Raw genomic sequence first — 18,731 nt, 5'->3', positions numbered from 1 at the left:
TACAAGTGCACTTGCAACTGCACTGAACCTGCACTTGTGCAAAGTGGATTTGCCCTTAGGAAATAACGCCCATTTTCGCTGAAAACAGCAATTACATCACCCCAAAAGTGTTGTAGTGTTGAGACAATAATCCACACATTCTTGATGAACCAACTTTTTTATACCTGCACAATCACATGTGCATTTACCAAAGGTTTTTAAAACAAACCAACATGTTTGTTGTATAACAATTTTTTGGGTGGCATTATCAAAAATAGAAATGTCCATTTACGATAAAACAGGCCTGTGTAAAACCAACAAGAAAGACAAAAAAACTTGAACTTACAAAGTTCACATTTGGTAAAACCTGAAGGCAATATCAGACATCAGTATTTAGGAACTGTGTTTGATATTGCGTTCAGATGGGGGGAAATCACCCCTGGAAAAGCCAAATTTGGAAGATGCACACCAATTTACGAATGTCAACATGTGCGACCTGCCATCACGGGGGATCAAGGGACGTGTTTTGGGGGAGCAAGCCCTTCCTCACCGCTACTTTATAATTGAGGAAGGGGTTGCACCCCCAAAACGCGTCCATTGATCTCCCGTGATGGCAGATAGCACATGTTGGCACACTGTGTGCATCCTCCAAATTTGGCTTTTCAAAACATTGCAAAAAGATTTAAAACATTGGACCACACTAAAAAAAGTGATTTTGTGGGGTATTAAATTCGCCCCAAAACATCAATGATGTTATTATTTTTTTGAATCACATCATTTATTTTTTTCTGGATGTTTTGCAATTCGACATTACACCCCATGATCTCCCCGATCAGGATCTGGGCACTTTCAGATGTGAAAGGATCTCGATCCCTCACATCACGATCACCTAAAAAGAGAGAAACCAAACAAAAACAGGTATCAAAAATCTGCCAGCATCCATCTCTTACCTGAGCCTGTGGTCGCAGACACTCACCTGTTGTGGTGCCAATTTCCACCACATCTTCTTCCTCCTCCTGCACTTCTTGGGTTGGGGGTATTTCACCTTCTTCCATAGGTGGGGGGTCTGTGGTCTCCTCGGATGAGGGGTGTCCTCCAAGTCTTTTCTCCCCTATGTAATACAAAAATGGTATAATTAGCACACAGATATTTGATGGCAGAACTAGAAATAGGAAACATTGCTTGGAAGTGGGGTACAATTGTCAATTTTAGCCGAGTTCCAAGATGTATTTTTTTTATTGCCCTTTGTCAAGCTGCAATACTTTACCTGTTTAGTACAAGCTTCACAGATGGAGACCCCCCTATAGTATACACTGGAGCACCTGTGTGGCCCCCCTAATAAAAATGGTGTTCTTGTGTCCCACACTAGTGCTCCAGTGTCCAGATGTGAAAACAGCTGCTCAGTGTCCTCTCCTTACACAGAATCTAGTTTGCATTTAATTTTAGTAACAAACCCATCTACACAAACAAATATTTGGCATCCAAGTAGGCCCTAAAAATTGTTGGAAAATGCATATGGCCTAAACAATGGTGTTTTAGAGGCCGAAAGAAAAATGTTTGATACGAACGAATAATGGGCCCATGAACATTAAAGTTGCCCTTTTAAACTGTACAATTAAGAAAAGCATATGGAGCAGCACGAACGTAATAAAGACAAAAAGAATAGGAACACAGCACAACTACTTACTTTTTTGCAGCACTCTCCGGATCTTTCGGTACTGCTCTGGCTCTCTTAATTTCAGGTCCGACCACCGCTTCTTGAGCTAATCTTTCGATTGTCTTACCCCGAAATTCCTGTGAAGACTTTTGACCACTTTCGCTATGATCTTGGCCTTTCTGATATTGGGGTTGGGGTAAGGCCCATACTTTCCGTCATAGTCGGCCTTCTTCAGGATGTCGACTATCTCCAACATCTCCCCAAAGGACATATTTGTGGCCTTAAAACGTCTCCTTCTGGATCGGGACGTGTCCGGATCCGGGCTTTCCTCCTCCTCGTTCCTGTAATTATCACGCACCTGCTGTGACTCCGCCATGTGCTCTTCCCCCACTGCGCCGAACGAAAAGGGGCGGGGAATAGAATAGAAAGAACGTCAGGGGCAGGCGGAGTTACACGCATGCGCAGTGTATATAAAAAGTAACACACGTGCGTATTACGTACGATCTGTGAGCGGAGGAAGGAGCATTGGACGCGCCGATCGTAAGAACGAAGGTAAGAGACAAACTTGTGCCTATACTGCTTCTACATTGAGGCCTATATTGTAACAAGATTAGGAGAGTTTTGTCTGACATTAGGCTTTGTCTTGTGTTGTGAACATGGATATGCTAGTGAAAGACAATGACTTCATGTCAGTATTCATAGATATGTTAAGGGAGCTGCCATGTCTGTGGGAGATTAACCACCCACATTACAAGAACCAAACAAAGAGGAAGGCAGCACTGGAGCAATTGTGTGACATTGTGATGCAGGTGATCCCCACGGCAGACATCACATTTTTGAAGATCTTAATTGGTGGCCTGAGGAGCACATATGTGAGGGAGCGCAAGAAAGTCCAGGATTCACAGAGATCCGGAGCAGCAGATGACATCTATGTCCCCAGGATGTGGTACTACGACAGGCTGCATTTTCTGGCAGGCCAGACTGAACCCAGGCCATCCCTCTCCAGTCTTCCTTCCACGCTTCCTCCCCCCCCCCCAGCTGAGGCTTCTGACGCCCCAACCTGGGCCTTCCAGGCAACATGTGGAGGAGGCCAGATTGAGCCAGGTATAGCATTCCTCTAAATATTGCTGGTTGTCCAATCAATGATGTTAACTAGATGTTAGTTGGGAGTACTAATTTATGATTGTGATTGATGATGCAACAACTAAAACCATGTCCCTTTTTCATACACAGGGAAGTCTCAGCCAGGAGGTGGTCAGGCCGAGCCGGCTGGCTGATCTGCAGGTCCCTCCACTCCCCCTGGAAAGAGAAAGCGGCAGGAGGAGGAGTGCCCTAGAGGAGGCTGGCAGAGGACTCTTTTGGAGGGCTACAGAGGTCCTGGAAGCACGACACACCGTGGAGGAGGACATTGCTGTCACCATTGCCTATAAAATGCAGAGGATGGAGGAGGGCCAACAAGCCATGTGTGAGTCGCTCATATTGGAGGCTCTTAACAAAGGTATGAGGGGCCAAATTACAGCTCAGACACACCTTTGCGATGGTCCTCCTCCTCCTGCAGGTCCTCCTCCTCCTCCTCCTTCTCCTCTAGGTCCTCCCAGTCCTCCTCCTCCTCCAGGTCCTACTCCTCCTCCTGCCACATCTCCAACAGCACAGCCACAGCCCAGAATGAAGCGTGGAAGGAAGACCAGAAAGTGAGGACCCTGGATCCAGTCTGGTCGGCCAAAAAATGCAGCCTCTTGTGGTACCACAGCCTGGGGACACAGATGTCATCTGCTGCTTTCCAGATCTCTGCGACTTCTGGACCAGACTGCCCTCCCTTACATATGGACTGCTCAGACCACCAATTTTGATGTTCAAGAATTGATGTCTGCCGTGGGGGTCCCAGGCTTCGCTAATTTCTCCTGTTGATCCAGTGTTGCCTTCCTCTTTGTTTGGTTCTGATCCCTTAATAAAGGATTTTTGTTTTGAATTATACTCTCCTATGTGTTTTACTTCAAAAAGGACTGTTTTTTTGGGAGGATTCAGGTACAGTACATTTCAAATATACAATGTGAAATTAACAAGGGACACCAACACCAAACAATCTCCTTGAGATTAAATAATAAAAGATATCAATGGTGTTGGGGTAACTTGACACACAAAACACACACAAAAATATTCTGGAGTAAAAATAAAAATAACATTGAACAAAGATCAGCCTTGGAAAAAATACAAACATTAAATCTAAAAAAAAAAAGGCTTAAAATCCCCCAAAAAATTAAATAAAAAAAAAAACATTCTGTCAGATGTGACAACTAATAACAATATATTCAGGGAATCCCAATAAAAAAAAACAAAAATAAGTTTGTGAGAAGTGTGTGTGAATATGAACAGCAAAACTACTTAATTCTTGTCACATTATAAAGAAGAAGAGAGTGCGCGGTATTAAACCATTTTTGACATTGCAGCGTGACGAAAGTGCTGTATCCATTGCGAACGCTAAGTTTACCAGACCGAGCGAGAATTTCTTCTGAGCATGCGTGGCACTTTGTGCGTCGGAACAGGCCACACACGGTCGGAATTGACGCGATCGGATTTTGACGGAAAATTTTACCTCCTGCTCTCCAACTTTGTGTGTCGGAAAATCCGATGGAGCCCACACACGGTCGGAATTTCCGACAACGCGCTCCGATCGGATATTTTCCATCGGAAAATCCAACCGTGTGTACGGGGCATAACACCACAGGACAGGCAAACAGGTACAGGTAGACGTGTTTCAGACAGCGACGCTGCACTTATTACCCTGAATTGTTCCACTGACATCCCTTAAATAGGGCCCCCGCCTTGTGTAAAACATGGGTGAGGATGTTTTACTTGAAGATATTGAAATAGTTTGTAGTGTGGCAGGGCATATTCAAAGAGTGGTAAAGTATTTGATGCCTGAAGTTGCGCATAATTTGACCAAAACTTAAGCAAGACCACTTGTAAAAGGTAATTTGGAATGCAAAACCTGGAGGGAAAGAAAGATTGTAGGGTTAGGTGAGTGAGAGAGGATTACTAGAGTATTTGGTGTTGTTCCACAGATGCAGGGGGTGAGCTGTAACAGGGTTTGATAAATTTGGACTGGCTTGTCAGGAAAGCCACATTATTTTGAATTCTAATCTGTTTAATATCTACAGTTTCAAGGTAGACCCGAGACAATTGTACCAACTGGGAGGCCACGTAGTATTTGGCTATGCTCCAGACCTATAGACCCCGGGAGATATACAGTGGGGACGGAAAGTATTCAGACCCCCCTAAATTTTTCACTCTTTGTTATATTGCAGCCATTTGCTAAGATCATTTAAGTTCTTTTTTTTTCCTCATTAATGTACACACAGCACCCCATATTGACAGAAGAACACAGAATTGTTGGCATTTTTGCAGATTTATTAAAAAAGAAAAACTGAAATATCACATGGCCCTAAGTATTCAGACCATTTGCTGTGACACTCATATATTTAACTCAGGTGCTGTCAATTTCTTCTGATCATCCTTGAGATGGTTCTACACCTTCATTTGAGTCCAGCTGTGTTTGATTATACTGATTAGACTTGATTAGGAAAGCCACACACCTGTCTAAATAAGACCTTACAGCTCACAGTGCATGTCAGAGCAAATGAGAATCATGAGGTCAAAGGAACTGCCTGAAGAGCTCAGAGACAGAATTGTGGCAAGGCACAGATCTGGCCAAGGTTACAAAAAAAAATTCTGCTGCACTTGAGGTTCCTAAGAGCACAGTGGCCTCCATAATCCTTAAATGGAAGACATTTGGGACGACCAGAACCCTTCCTAGAGCTGGCCGTCCGGCCGAGCTATCGGGGGAGAAGAGCCTTGGTGAGAGAGGTAAAGAAGAACCCAAAGATCATTGTGGCTGAGATCCAGAGATGCAGTCGGGAGATGCGAGAAAGTTGTAAAGTCAACCATCACTGCAGCCCTCCACCAGTCGGGGTTTTATGGCAGAGTGGCCCGACGAAGCCTCTCCTCATTGCAAGACACATGAAAACCCGCATAGAGTTTGCTAAAAAATACCCAAAGGACTCCAAGATGGTGAGAAATAAGATTCTCTGGTCTGATGAGACCAAGATAGAACTTTTTGGCCTTAATTCTAAGCGGTATGTGTGGAGAAAACCAGGCACTGCTCATCACCTGTCCAATACAGTCCCAACAGTGAAGCATGGTGGTGGCAGCATCATGCTGTGGGGTTTTTTTTTTAGCTGCAGGGACAGGACAACTGGTTGCAATCGAGGGAAAGATGAATGCGGCCAAGTACAGGGATATCTTGGACGAAAACCTTCTCCAGAGTGCTTAGGACCTCAGACTGGGCCGAAGGTTTACCTTCCAACAAGACAATGACCCTAAGCACACAGCTAAAATAACGAAGGAGTGGCTTCACAACAACTCCGTGACTGTTCTTGAATGGCCCAGCCAGAGCCCTGACTTAAACCCAATTGAGCATCTCTGGAGAGACCTAAAAATGGCTGTCCACCAATGTTTACAATCCAACCTCACAGAACTGGAGAGGATCTGCAAGGAGGAATGGCAGAGGATCCCCAAATCTAGGTGTGAAAAACTTGTTGCATCTTTCCCAAAAAGACTCATGGCTGTAGTAGATCAAAAGGGTGCTTCTACTAAATACTGAGCAAAGGGTCTGAATACTTAGGACCATGTGATATTTCAGTTTTTCTTTTTTAATAAATCTGCAAAAATGGCAACAATTCTGTGTTTTTCTGTCAATATGAGGTGCTGTGTGTACATTAATGAGGAAAAAAATGAACTTAAATGATTTTAGCAAATGGCTGCAATATAACAAAGGGTGAAAAATTTAAGGGGGTTTGAATACTTTCCGTCCCCACTGTATATAATGTTGCAAGAGAGTCTAGATCTGGTTGTTCTAGTCGATGTGTTAAAAACCTAAGCTGTAAGAAAAATTTATATCTTGCAATCACTGAATTGCTGATCACAGATCACGCATGTAAACAGACTTGCCAGTTATCGGCAGTCCTTTCCTCCCATGCTGTGTCTGTGTGACAAAAGGAGAGCAGTTACCCGGCAACACTGTCAGTATGTTTACACTAATAATCAGGGCACTGATTATCAGTACAGCCTATCGGTGCTCATCAATGCCACCCATCAGTGCCACCTATTAGTGCCGCCTATTGGTGCCCTTCAGTCCCGCCCATAAGTACAACTCATCAATCAATGCTCATTTATGCCACCTATCAGTGCCTCATCAGCAGGATTCAGAGCTGAGAGTGTCTCTCTCATACAGCCTAGAGCCTGCACTGATAGTTCCCCCTCCCTTGCACGGATTTGAGGGAGGGGCAATTGTCAATGTAAGCTCTGGGCTGTATGAGCGAGATTCTCAGCTCAGTGCCCTGCGGCCAGCAACCCCACTGGGCCAACCCCCCCCCCCTCCAACAGTGGCGGAATGCCAGGGCCGGTCGTAAGTGGGAGCTGTGTGACCCTGGTAGTTCCACCACTGGTATGAATTAAATCGTATAGTATGAAATAAAGGACCTAACAGGCAGTGGTTTAGAAGAAACTGCTAACTTCTATAAATCACTATAACAATTCAGTGTTAGCCATTGTAAAAACAGTTCTCCATATGGGTAAACTCAATTGCACGTTTCTGAAAAGGTATTGTACCACACTTACTGTAAATATTAATTCCACACTGGACTCCAAGTTCTTGTTGCACAATATTTTTTGATGACACCATAAATTTGTACTCAATCAACTCATAAATGGTAAAGCCTTGCTTTCCCTAAGGGCTCATTGACACGTGTCAAGAACTGCTGCACATTGCATTTGAAAAGTGATTACTGATCCTCACCGCCCATTTTAGCCCCCCTAAACACCACTCCACGTGCATTGCACGTAGTTGTAGGGTGTTTGCGGCTCAGCCCTATTCACTTAAATGTGGCATGCTTGGCGGGCAGCAGTGCCCATACAACACGTCATGGTTTATTTCCTGTCTCGGTTGCTGTCTTTGCAACTTAAGGGGGTACAGTTTGGGGGTGTTAAAAATGCTGCTTAGCCACATTTTTACCCCCCCCCCCCCCCCCCAACTGCAAGAGTAAATAAGCCCTAACAGAAGTAAAAAGAAAGGGGTTCTGTCTTTCCCAGCAATTCCTCCTGCCTGCAGAGATTTCATGGTCCTCTCATTGTGAAGGATTCCAGCTTCCATGTGACATCTTCCTGGAATGCCTGTTTAACCTGTTTCCCCTCTCCTATCAGCAGTAATGACTTTTTAAAGTGGTAAATATGAAGAGGCTTATGCAGACTGTCGAACACCATAAATAATTGCACTTGCATATCCTTCAGGCATATATAACCTAGAGCACAATCTCCATAGGTAGTCTTGGGTTTCCACTTTTTGATTTTAAAAACATAGCACTACTTTCTGTCTCTAAAGACATTTTACTCCTCCCAGGCTGGAAAGGCAAGGAATAGGTTATGCTGAACGTCCCCCAGGCAGGAATGAGGAAGGCTCTATCTGAATTGCTGCAGCTTCTAATGCACACTTTGAGAATCTCACATTGTGCAGTGAAATTAAAGCCAATTCAGTATCTGAGGGAGACCTGTACAACTGTCCAAGACTAAAATAAGGCTAAAGTTTAAAAAAACATGGTAAGGTATGAATAGGGCTTATTTGCATTATGAAAGGTACTGCTTGGACCTAGCAAAGCTTGTTACAATAGTAAATGAATAGAAATTATTTTGATATGCGAGTGCTTTGGATTACAAGCATTTTCCTGGAACGGATTATGCTCGTAATCCAAGGTTCCATTGTGAATAGAATGTGCACTTTGCAAGTGTGTCACACACATTTTCCATAGTAAATGTAAATGTGGTAAAGTTCACTTTGTAAAGAATACCCAATCGGGTGCAGGGAAAATAAAAAAGAGCATTTCTGCTTGCACATCATTGGATGATTGAAATCAACAAAACTTTACCACATTTAGTAAGCTCTGGGTAAAATTAGTGTAACTGAATTTGCAGAGTGCAGCTGCTCTTGCAACGTGTATAGCCCATTTGCCCATTAGTACATTAACCCCTATGTGCACATTTTAATGTTACACTTTGGTTTTGGATTTGAATGTATCTTTTAATACGTGAAGAGAGGAAAAAAAACACTGAAATAATTCTTTGAACAGTCCAGTGTGATAATGGACCATTATGGAAGATTAAACCAAAAAAACCTTCTTTTGATTTATAATTTCAGGATTCCTAAAAAAACATGCAGAAGATTTCCTTAGCCCCCCTTTGCCTCCAAGCAAGATACAGGCAATAAAGAAATTGGGATTTGGGACCATGAATAAGATCTTGCTGGAATTTGAAAAACCCTTTTGGGAGCCAAACTCCTCATATATTCAGCTAGTATGGGAAGGTTCTTCCCCTCTTACAGAACCTCAGAAAAACTTAAAGAAAAACTGGATGACAAAACTATCTGGATTTGTGGTACTGGAACCACCAGAACAGTAAGTGAGACATTTATTTCATTTATTTATGGTACTTATATAGCGCCATCAATTTACGCAGCGCTTTACATATACATTGTACATTCACATTCCCTACGCTCAAGGAGCTTACAATCTAAGGTCCCTAGCTCACATTCATACATACTAGGGACAATTTAGACAGGATCCAATTAACCTACCAGCATGTCTTTGGATTGTGGGAGGAAACCAAAGTACCCGGAGGAAACCCACGCAGGCACAGGGAGAACATGCAAACTCCATGCAGGTACTGTCATGGTTGCTATTCGAACCAGCGGCCCTTCTTACTGCTAGGCGAAAGTGCTATCCACTACACCACTGTGCCGCCCATGGCTCTTGGTGGCCATAAATCTTAATTAATGACATAAAAATACATTTTGTTCATTAAGATTTTGTCATTGAGGCAAGATGGATTTGTTTGAATTGGATTGTGTTTTTTGTCACCAGGCTCGGTCATGTTCTTTGTGGTTTCATAGCTGGAGAGGAGTCTGAATATATGGAGAGCTTATCAGATGAAGAAGTCCTGTCCACAATGACCTCCCTTCTGAGACAGTTCACAGGTAAAGAAAATGACTAGTCTTTTTAACTGTTATAAGTTAGCCTTGAATCCTAGAGGACTGACAAAGGTGCAGATTTAACCACTTCAGCCCCGGAAGATTTGGCTGCTCAATGACCAGAGCATCTTTTGCGATACGGCACTGCATCACTGACAATTGCACGTTGTGCGACGCTGTACCCAAACAAAATTGACGTCCTTTTTTTCCCACAAATAAAGCTTTCTTTTGGTGGTATTTGATCATCTCTGTGGTTTTTATTTTTTGCGCTATAAACAAAAAAGTGTGAAAATTTTGAAAAAAAACCCCACTATTTTATACTTTTTGCTATAATAAATATCCACATTTTTTTTTTAAAAAGTGAATTTTCTCAGGTCTACATATTTTTGGTAATAATCGCAATAAGCGTATATTGATTGGTTTGCGCAAAAGTTATAGCGTCTACAAAATAGGGGATAGATTTATGGCTTTTTAATTTTTTTTTACTAGTAATGGTTTTTCTGCGATATGGCGGACACTTTTGACACATTTTTGGGCTGATTGACAATTCATACAGCGATCAGTGCTATAAAAATGCACTGATTACTGTTTAAATGTCACTGGCAGGGAAGAGGTTAACACTAGGGAGCCATCAAGGGGTTAACTGTTTTCCCTGACTGTGTGTTGTAACTGTAGGAGGAGGGGACTGACTATAGGAGATGACAGATCATGGTTCCTAGCTATTAGGAACTCACGATCTGCATCTCCTCTCAGAACAGGGATTTGTGTGTTTACACACACATGTCCCTGTTCTGCCTCTCGTGCCTGCAATCGCTCGTGGCTGGCGGTCACGAGCATCGGCACCCCCGCAGTGCGGCTACACGCCTCCAGTGCACCCGAGGGTCCTTAGGGAACTCAGTCAAGTCATTTCCAGACCATTGTTCCTAATTTTTACTGACAGTCTACTGACTGAAATGGTACCAGCTGATTGGAGAATAGCCAATGTAGCACCAATATTTAAAAAAGGACCAAAATACGTCCCTGGGAATTACAGACCAGTTGGCCTAACCTCAATAATATGCAAGCTCTTGGAGGGGATGATACAGGACTAATATACAAGATTTTAGTAATGAAAAAGTTATCATTAGCATTAATCAGCATGGATTCATGAACAATCATTCTTGCCAAACCTGTTGCCTTCTATGGAGGAGATGAGCTGCCATCTAGATAAAGGAAGGCCCGTAGACGTGGTGTATCTGGATTTTGCAAAAGCATTTGACACAGTTCCCCATAAACGTTTACTGTACAAAGTAAGGTCCGTTGGCATGGACCATAGGGTGAGTACATGGATTGAAAACTGGCTACAAGGGCGAGTTCAGAGGGTGGTGATAAATGGGGAGTACTCAGAATGGTCAAGGGTGAAAAGTGGGGTCCCCCTCAGGTTTCAATCCTATTTAATTTGTTCATAAATGACCTGGAGAATGGGGTAAACAGTTCAATCTCTGTATTTGTGACGAAGCTAAGCAGGGCAATAACTTCTCCGCAGGATGTGGAAATCTTGCAAGAAGATCTAAACATATTAATGGGGTGGGCTGGGTGAAAATCGGTGACTGACGGTCACTACTCTCTGCTCTGAGCAGACCAAGAGCTGAGCAATTAGCGGTCATGTGATTGCTTAGCTCTCTGTCTTAGAGCAAACCTTGGATAGCTCATAGAGGTGAGTATGCATATTTACATTTTTAAAACCCCAAAGTCTCCTTTTAAGGCTCTTGTTTATTGTGCATGCAAAGTGCAAAATATTTATGAAAGGACCCTGAAGCTACCCTCAAGGAACCCGCGAGCACTGTGGACATTATTCTGCTAGGTAATCCTGCACCCCTTCAAACACAGTCCTGCACCTTAAAGCTATAACATTGAAGGCTTCCTACAAGAGTTTTGAGTGTGTCTTTTGAAATTTGTGTTCATACAGTATTTGTACAGCTAGGCACTAATGTTGGACAAGAAGACCTGTCTTTCAGCCAGTCTTCCAAAAAATCCCAGTGGTGTTCAATACAGTGTTGCTCAGGTCCCAGTGTAGGCCTAAATGGACCTCACCGTGTGCACATGAAAACTGTCATGTCAGAACAGAAAAATATCTTCCCCCAAAATTTTACCAGGTCAGAAACACACAAGTGTATCTGAAATGTATTTTTGTATACTTTAGCATTAACAACACCCTCCACTTGAACCAAGAGTCCTTGCTCAAACCATGAAAGCAGTCCCAGACAATTTATTCTTGGTCTGCTAAAGTTTACAATAGGCATTATGCAGTCCAGAAATTTGTGTTTTCTTGGTATCCACCACAATGTCTAAAATAACTGAGCTCAACTCATTCTACTGCCAGTGTTTTTTTGTCAGTGGAGATTACATGTACTTGATTTTATGCACCTATAGTCCATATAGTGTATATATTGGTTGCATTCCTACAGGTTCTGTAGATAGTTTCCTTTTTATAACTGAGCAATCTTACAGACAGCCAAGTGTTCAATTTAGTTGTTATCATTGATTATATATGTAAGTAATGTGTGGAACAGTTCATGTAATTATTCATCCAAATCTGAACAGTACTCAGGGTTGTCAGAAGATTTGCAATAAACCTACATTTATCTTTTAAATAGTGTAACGCTAAAATAAATGTGATGATCTCTAAATTATAAAACTTGTTGTGACAATAAGTGCAGAAAGTCCATAGAATAATATATTCAAAGAAATCCAGAATATTGGTAAATTGTATATAGTCCAAATGCAAATAGAAGTGAAGAAAATAGAGTTAGGGTCCACCATTAGCAATTTCACAGTCTTACCTGCGTGCCTCAGTTGTATTAAAGCACCAAAGGAAATCTCAGTAAGCTTAAAGCTCCCCCATTGTGCCTGGTATTTGTCATTTAAGGGTGGGAACTAGTACTGCCCTGGAATACTTCTTAGAAAAAGAGTTACCTGCCTGTCGTTCTGCCTGTTCCCTGTTATCTGAAGGAACACATGTTCCGCTGGTAGATGGGGTACTGGCCTGACTGACATTTGTAGGGGTTTCTAACTTCTCAATTGCTGAGCGTAGTGGTGCCATGGTGCTCTTTATCTCTTTTTTTTAAAAATAGCTGATTAGTTCTCGCAGGTAACCTTGCGACTCTTTGGCCACCATTTTGTCTATGCATTTTTGGCATAGGGGCTTTTTCCATTCAGGTGAAAACCGGTGGCTGCACGAAGCACATGTTTTGTTGCTTTTCGTTTTCCTTTCCTCTGGGGTCTTTGCCTGAAATCAAGCACAAAAAGGTCCCCATTGAGGAAGGTGGTTAAAGACTGCCCGAAAATGGGCAGTTTTTTCAATGAGGTTTAAGACAGAAGTGACCCTGGAGTATTCTGGCTTACTTTGGAGCTGTCCTGGCTTGCAGGATCTGTAGGGCAGAGTGGAGAAGCGTCAGACATGGTCAGCCACCAGGATCCTCTGCTTCGAGGGGCCTTTCTAACTGCTTACTGCTTACGCTCCAGCCCTGCCCCCAGCTGACCCCGTGCAGGTTGGTGGATGTACCTGAACATGCCGCTGTTGCTGGTGTCCTCTTTCCTGAGATTTCATTAGGGAGGGGGACTTTGCTGCTTTATATATATATATATATATATATATATAATTTCCCCTATAAGTCTCCAGACTCCGAGAAAATGGCTGCCGACTGGAACCGCGTGACAGCAATCGGCGTCGGCTGCATCTTGGTACACCCCGCAGAGCCTCCACGAAGAAAGGAGCCAGCTCTGCTGGGTGCAGTGGAACGCCGGTGGTGGCGGTGACACAGAGGGGGCAAGTGGACGGGCGGACAGTAGGTAGGTAAACAGAGTAAAAGATTGACACCTACCCGCGCGGTGCTATCTGTGGATCCTAGTGCGGCCAGAGGCTCAGGGGCTAAACCAGATCACCAGCCGGGTTGAAGTAGCAGCAGGTCCCTCCAGCATGCGGTGTGTCAGTACATGACAATGTCAGTACATTTGTTCCAGCTTGGGGGATGATTGCAGACCCTTCTTTAGGGGTGAAATCTCAGGCAGAGCAAGTCTTTTTGCTTAAATTTGCTGCTTCTGCTCGCCCTCCCAAGGCCCGCTAGGCTGAATTGGATGCTGGCAGGGGGTCTCCTGCAACTAGCACAGAGACAAGGTAAAATAATAAACGTTTCTTTTTGCAGTTCCTGTGGGTCCGGAGGTAACACAAACAACTGAGGCACGCAGGTAGGACTGTGAAATTTATAATGGTGGACTAATGTGTTTCCTGTTTCAGGGAGGAGGAGCCTATCTCTCAGATGCTGCCCTGGAAGACGATTCGAGAAAGTCTGAATCTGATGCAACCACTCCAGTGAACGTGAAGATATATGTCAGATGCACAAACAGCTGAACCACCACCTTTGAAGTTGTAGCTTAGTCCGGTGTCTGTACAGTGCCTGCAGAAAGGAATCTTTACTCTGGGCTTTTACCGCCAGCGTCAGTTAAGTGCAGTGATATATCCAGAGAGATTTCCATACATATGCTTTAAGGCGCATGTGCTGCTGTGATGGCAGCCATTTGTTCCGGTGAGTTTGTAATTCACTCGATGGTGGTGGTTCACTTCTATTTGCATTTGGACTATATATTTTTACCAATATTCTGGTGGTGGTTCACTTATGTTTGCATTTGGACTATATAATTTACCAATATTCTGTATTTCTTTGAATATGTTCAGCTATGGACTTTCTGCACTTATTATTGTCACAACTAGTTTTATAATTTAGATATCATCACATTTATTTTGGTGCTACACTATTTATGTATGTGTTTTTAAGGTTCGTTATACTCCCTTTGTGTTAGCTACCTTTATTAATATGTGACAAAATCTGTGCTATGCTGTTTCAATATCTACATTTATCTTTACCCTTTCTCTAACCCTATATAGGGAACCCTGAGCTACCCCCGCCCATGAGTATTCTGCGAAGCAAGTGGCACAGCCAGCCTTATACTTACGGCTCCTACAGCTATGTGGCTGTGGGCAGTTCTGGAAGTGATATTGACAGTCTTGCAGAGCCTTTACCCAAGGATATGGATGCCGCAAAGGTAAGACATTAAGTGCAGCAAATAAAGTAGCTAGGTTTTTAAGGATTCAATCCTTCTTTTTTTTTTTTTTTTAATGCATGGGGTCTTTTGTTTTCATTTGTTCCACAATAAGTCCCTTATGTTTCAAAAAAATAGGGCAACTGAAGACAAAAATCTCCGATACCTTGGTGTTTGAATCTTAGTAGCTATTAGTTCTGGTAACTTCACCATTGGATTCTGGAAGCTTCCCATGAACAAGTTCCCATGTTGTCGTTATTTATTACATAATTTATACACAGCCAGCATAGTAACAAGCTTCGTGATATCCACATGAAAAAAAATAAACAGTAATCTAACAGAACAAATCAAGTATCATCAGATATGCTGGCTGAGCAGTTTGTTTTTTTAAGAAGAGTAATAGGAAAAACTATGATAAATGAAAATTTCAAGTGAGGTGGATTTGTCATGAGCTGATTAAAGTGTTACTAAACCCGGGACCCTGCATTCACTATATCTGGTCTCCCACAGCACATTGAAATGTAATCGTCTTAGTAAATATAAACTGCTAAATGCCTTTTTCTTATCAGCAGTTAGAGCAGTCTTGTGACTTCTATCAGTGTCTGGTTAAAGCTTGTAGGAGGAGTTTTTCATTCTCCTCTGACTGTCCTATCAGGCTGCAGGACCCCTGACCCTCTGTCTGGACAGTGTTTATTGTCCCTGTGCTGATCACATGCACTCGCCCAAGAAAAAAAAGGTTCAACAGTGAGTGTAACAAGCATGCTTTATTGCATATACACACTGATTTTACTCTTGTGGGTTTAGTAACACTTTAAGTTTGCAGGAGGGGTAAGAAATATTTGGAAGAAGAGCCTTTCTGAGTTGCATCCCAAAAAAGAAACAATCCACAGCCAGAAAGCAGTTCAATATCTAAAATATAGTTCAGAATTAAAAATGTTAGATATGCAAATATGAAAGTTCAGCCTTCGTAAAGATAATGATAGGAAAGTGAACCCAACCAACCTCTCAGGTATTTTTACTTATTTGTTTTCCATTTAAGGCCAGGATCACATTTTAGCATGTTACAACCGATAACGTTAACATGTGTTATATTAACCACTTCAGCCCCGGAAGGTTTTACCCCCTTAATGACCGGAGTATTTTTTGCGATTCAGCACTGCATCGCTTTAACTGACAATTGCGCGGTCGTGCAACGTTGTACCCAAACAAAATTGACGTCCTTTTTTCCCCACAAATAGAGCTTTCTTTTGGTGGTATTTGATCACCTCTGCGGTTTTTATTTTTTGCGCTATAAACAAAAAAAGAGCTACAATTTTGAAAAATAAAACAACATTTTTTACTTTTTGCTATAGTAAATATCCCACATTAATTTTTTTTAAAACAAATTTCTTCATCCGTCTAGGTCGATGTATATTCTTCTACATTTTTAATTTTTTTTTGTTTGTTTTTACCAAAAATATCGCAATAAGCGTATATTGATTGGTTTCCCCAAAAATTATAGCGTCTACAAAATAGGGAATAGATTTATGGCTTTTTTTTTTTTTTTTTTTTTTACTAGTGATGACGGTGATCTGCGACATTGCGGCCGATCGGACACTTTGACACTTTTTTGGGGACCAGTGACCTTTATACAGCGATCAGAGCTAAAAATAGGCACCAATTACTGTATAAATGTCACTGGCAGGGAAGGGGTTAACACTAGGGGGCGATCAAAGGGTTAACTGTATTCCCTCTGAGTGTTTCTAACTGGGGGGGGGGGCTTACTGGGACATGACAGAGGTCTCTGCTCCCGACCACTGGGAACAGTAGATCCCTGCCATGTCACCTGTCAGAACGAGGAAATGCCTTGTTTACATAGGCATTTCCCCATTCTGCCTATGTACAAGTCAATCGGGGGGCGCCGGAGGACATCGACTCCTCTTGACCGGTGGGCACACTCGTGCAGCTGGAGTGAGCGTGCGGCACGGGCCCACCAGCAACTGAGTCTACGCGAGCTGCCATACAGCTACGGTGATTTGCGCAGGACGACCGCTGGTTTTAAAGCGGGTAAGCAAGCCCAATAACTTTGAATGGGCCCATTTTTTGGAATGCAGTGCTACCTTGCTTGGGGGCACAATGCAGGTGAGTTTCCTTGTGTAGGGGTGGTCTTTAAAATTACTGTAGTGCTCATAATGCGCATTAACACAATAGCATGAATCCAGTCTTAATTAAAATGCATGTTGGTTTAAGATGCAAGTCAGTGTGCATAATGATATATGTCGTCAAATAAATGCAGGGGTGCATATTAACGTGCTTTTTGATGTGTTTCCATCTATTTCAATGGAGAGCACATCAGAGAGAAAAACTGCACAGGTGTAAATAGGCCCTCAAAGTAAATCATTTCAAGTTATCACTATCACTAAGTTAGTAGAAAAAAAAATCAAATGAATCCGTGTTTCTGTTTTTTTTTTTTTTTTTTTTAGCCTTTACAGGTCCTTTTTGCTGGAGAAGCCACAGAAAGAAACTTTTATTCTACTACTCATGGTGCGTTGATGTCTGGAAGAAGAGAAGCACAGCGTATAATTGACAGATATCCAGAACCGGGAACTGCTGTCAGCAAAGCCAAGCTCTAACAGACATCCATCAAAGCTGTTCATTGATTGACATGACCAAGCAGCTTAAACTGTTTAACAGAAAACACAATTGCAGTTTTTTTTTTTTTAATCATGTTTTTATTGAGAAGAAACAAAAAGGTGCATATAAAAATATGTATTAAAATAATTACATTGCAAATAATACATTTCAGTGTTTGAAGATATGAGGTAATTTTGTTCTCTTTATCAGGGAATTTTCCTGAACTGTTAAAAAATAAAACAAGTGCTGCACTGCTCAATTCCCAAGTAACATTGTGAAATAAACAAAAAAACGAGGGTCTTCAACACAAAGTATAAAAAAAGATAAACGCACCTAAATAGCTGCATAGAACCAATATTGAATTGATAAATAATAATTGTGCGCCTTGTGAAATCACACAAACTAATTAACCGCTTGCCAACCAACCACAGTTTTAGGCCTCATGTACACTGCTGCTGGTAAACGAACGTTCAGAGACAGTTGGATATTTTTTTCAGCTGCACCTGAACTCATGTAGTGTTATCTTATGTGTACATTACAAAGCTTAAAAATGATAGCATAGATAAAAAAAATTTTAAAAACTTGTAATTGCTTTGAATGCTTCATAGACCATTTATATACCCCTAATGAGCCCATGATCCAATCCAATACACCACTAGCACTGCTGTTAGCCAAAGTAGAATTGGAATTTGAACTATATGTTAGATTTGAACCAGATGACCCCACCATTGAGCCTGACCCCCGACTTGATCAAACATAGTTGCATGAAATTTAATATCTGGCTTTTTTAATTTCCTCACATATGCTCATTATGGGATCCATAGTAAAAGCACCGAAGTTGAGGTAGATACAAGTACACTGCTGCTCTCTTAGCTGCTGCTGTGGTCTCATAGAATACTGTTTTTTGTGCTTTGGGAGGGTCTGATGATGTTATCTTAACCACTTGCCGCCTGCCATATAGCAATATGACGTTGGCAAAGTGTTTGCGATAGCCTGACTGGACATCATATGACGTCGCCAGGATATCAAGCTGCTGCGCGCCCCTGGGGGCGAGCATCGCGGCGATCGTTGTTGCGGTGTGTCAGTCTGACACACCGCCACTCCAATCTAGGTAAAGAGTCTCTGACAGAGACTCTTTACCATGTGATCAGCCATGTCCAATCACGGCTGATCATGATGTAAACAGGAAGAGCCGTTGATCGGCTTTTCCACACTCACGCCTGTTTATCAGCGCAGCCCCCCAGGATGCCCACACTGGACCAACAGGGACGCCACCAGGACCACCAGGGATGCCACCACTAGTGACCACCAGGTATGCCACCCTAGACC

At 42.4% G+C, this 18,731-nt stretch overlaps 1 protein-coding gene across 1 annotated transcript in view; it reads left to right on the top strand.

Annotated features, from left to right (window-relative positions):
- Positions 1 to 17,564, top strand: part of PAOX (polyamine oxidase) — a 72,360-nt gene extending 54,796 nt beyond the window's left edge. Inside the window, exons 4-7 of the mRNA XM_073596934.1 lie at positions 8,883 to 9,138; positions 9,604 to 9,716; positions 14,635 to 14,792; positions 17,252 to 17,564. Of these exons, the coding sequence (XP_073453035.1) occupies positions 8,883 to 9,138; positions 9,604 to 9,716; positions 14,635 to 14,792; positions 17,252 to 17,401 (677 nt within the window). The 3' untranslated portion in view covers positions 17,402 to 17,564. The remainder of the gene's footprint in view (positions 1 to 8,882; positions 9,139 to 9,603; positions 9,717 to 14,634; positions 14,793 to 17,251) is intronic.
- The last annotated feature ends 1,167 nt before the right edge of the window (positions 17,565 to 18,731 follow it).

Source organism: Aquarana catesbeiana, linkage group LG08, assembly GCF_042186555.1.
Source record: "Aquarana catesbeiana isolate 2022-GZ linkage group LG08, ASM4218655v1, whole genome shotgun sequence".
In the NCBI taxonomy this organism is placed as follows: Eukaryota; Metazoa; Chordata; class Amphibia; order Anura; family Ranidae; genus Aquarana; species Aquarana catesbeiana.
Note: the sequence above shows the minus strand (reverse complement) of the source record. Positions and strands in the feature narration are given on the sequence as shown.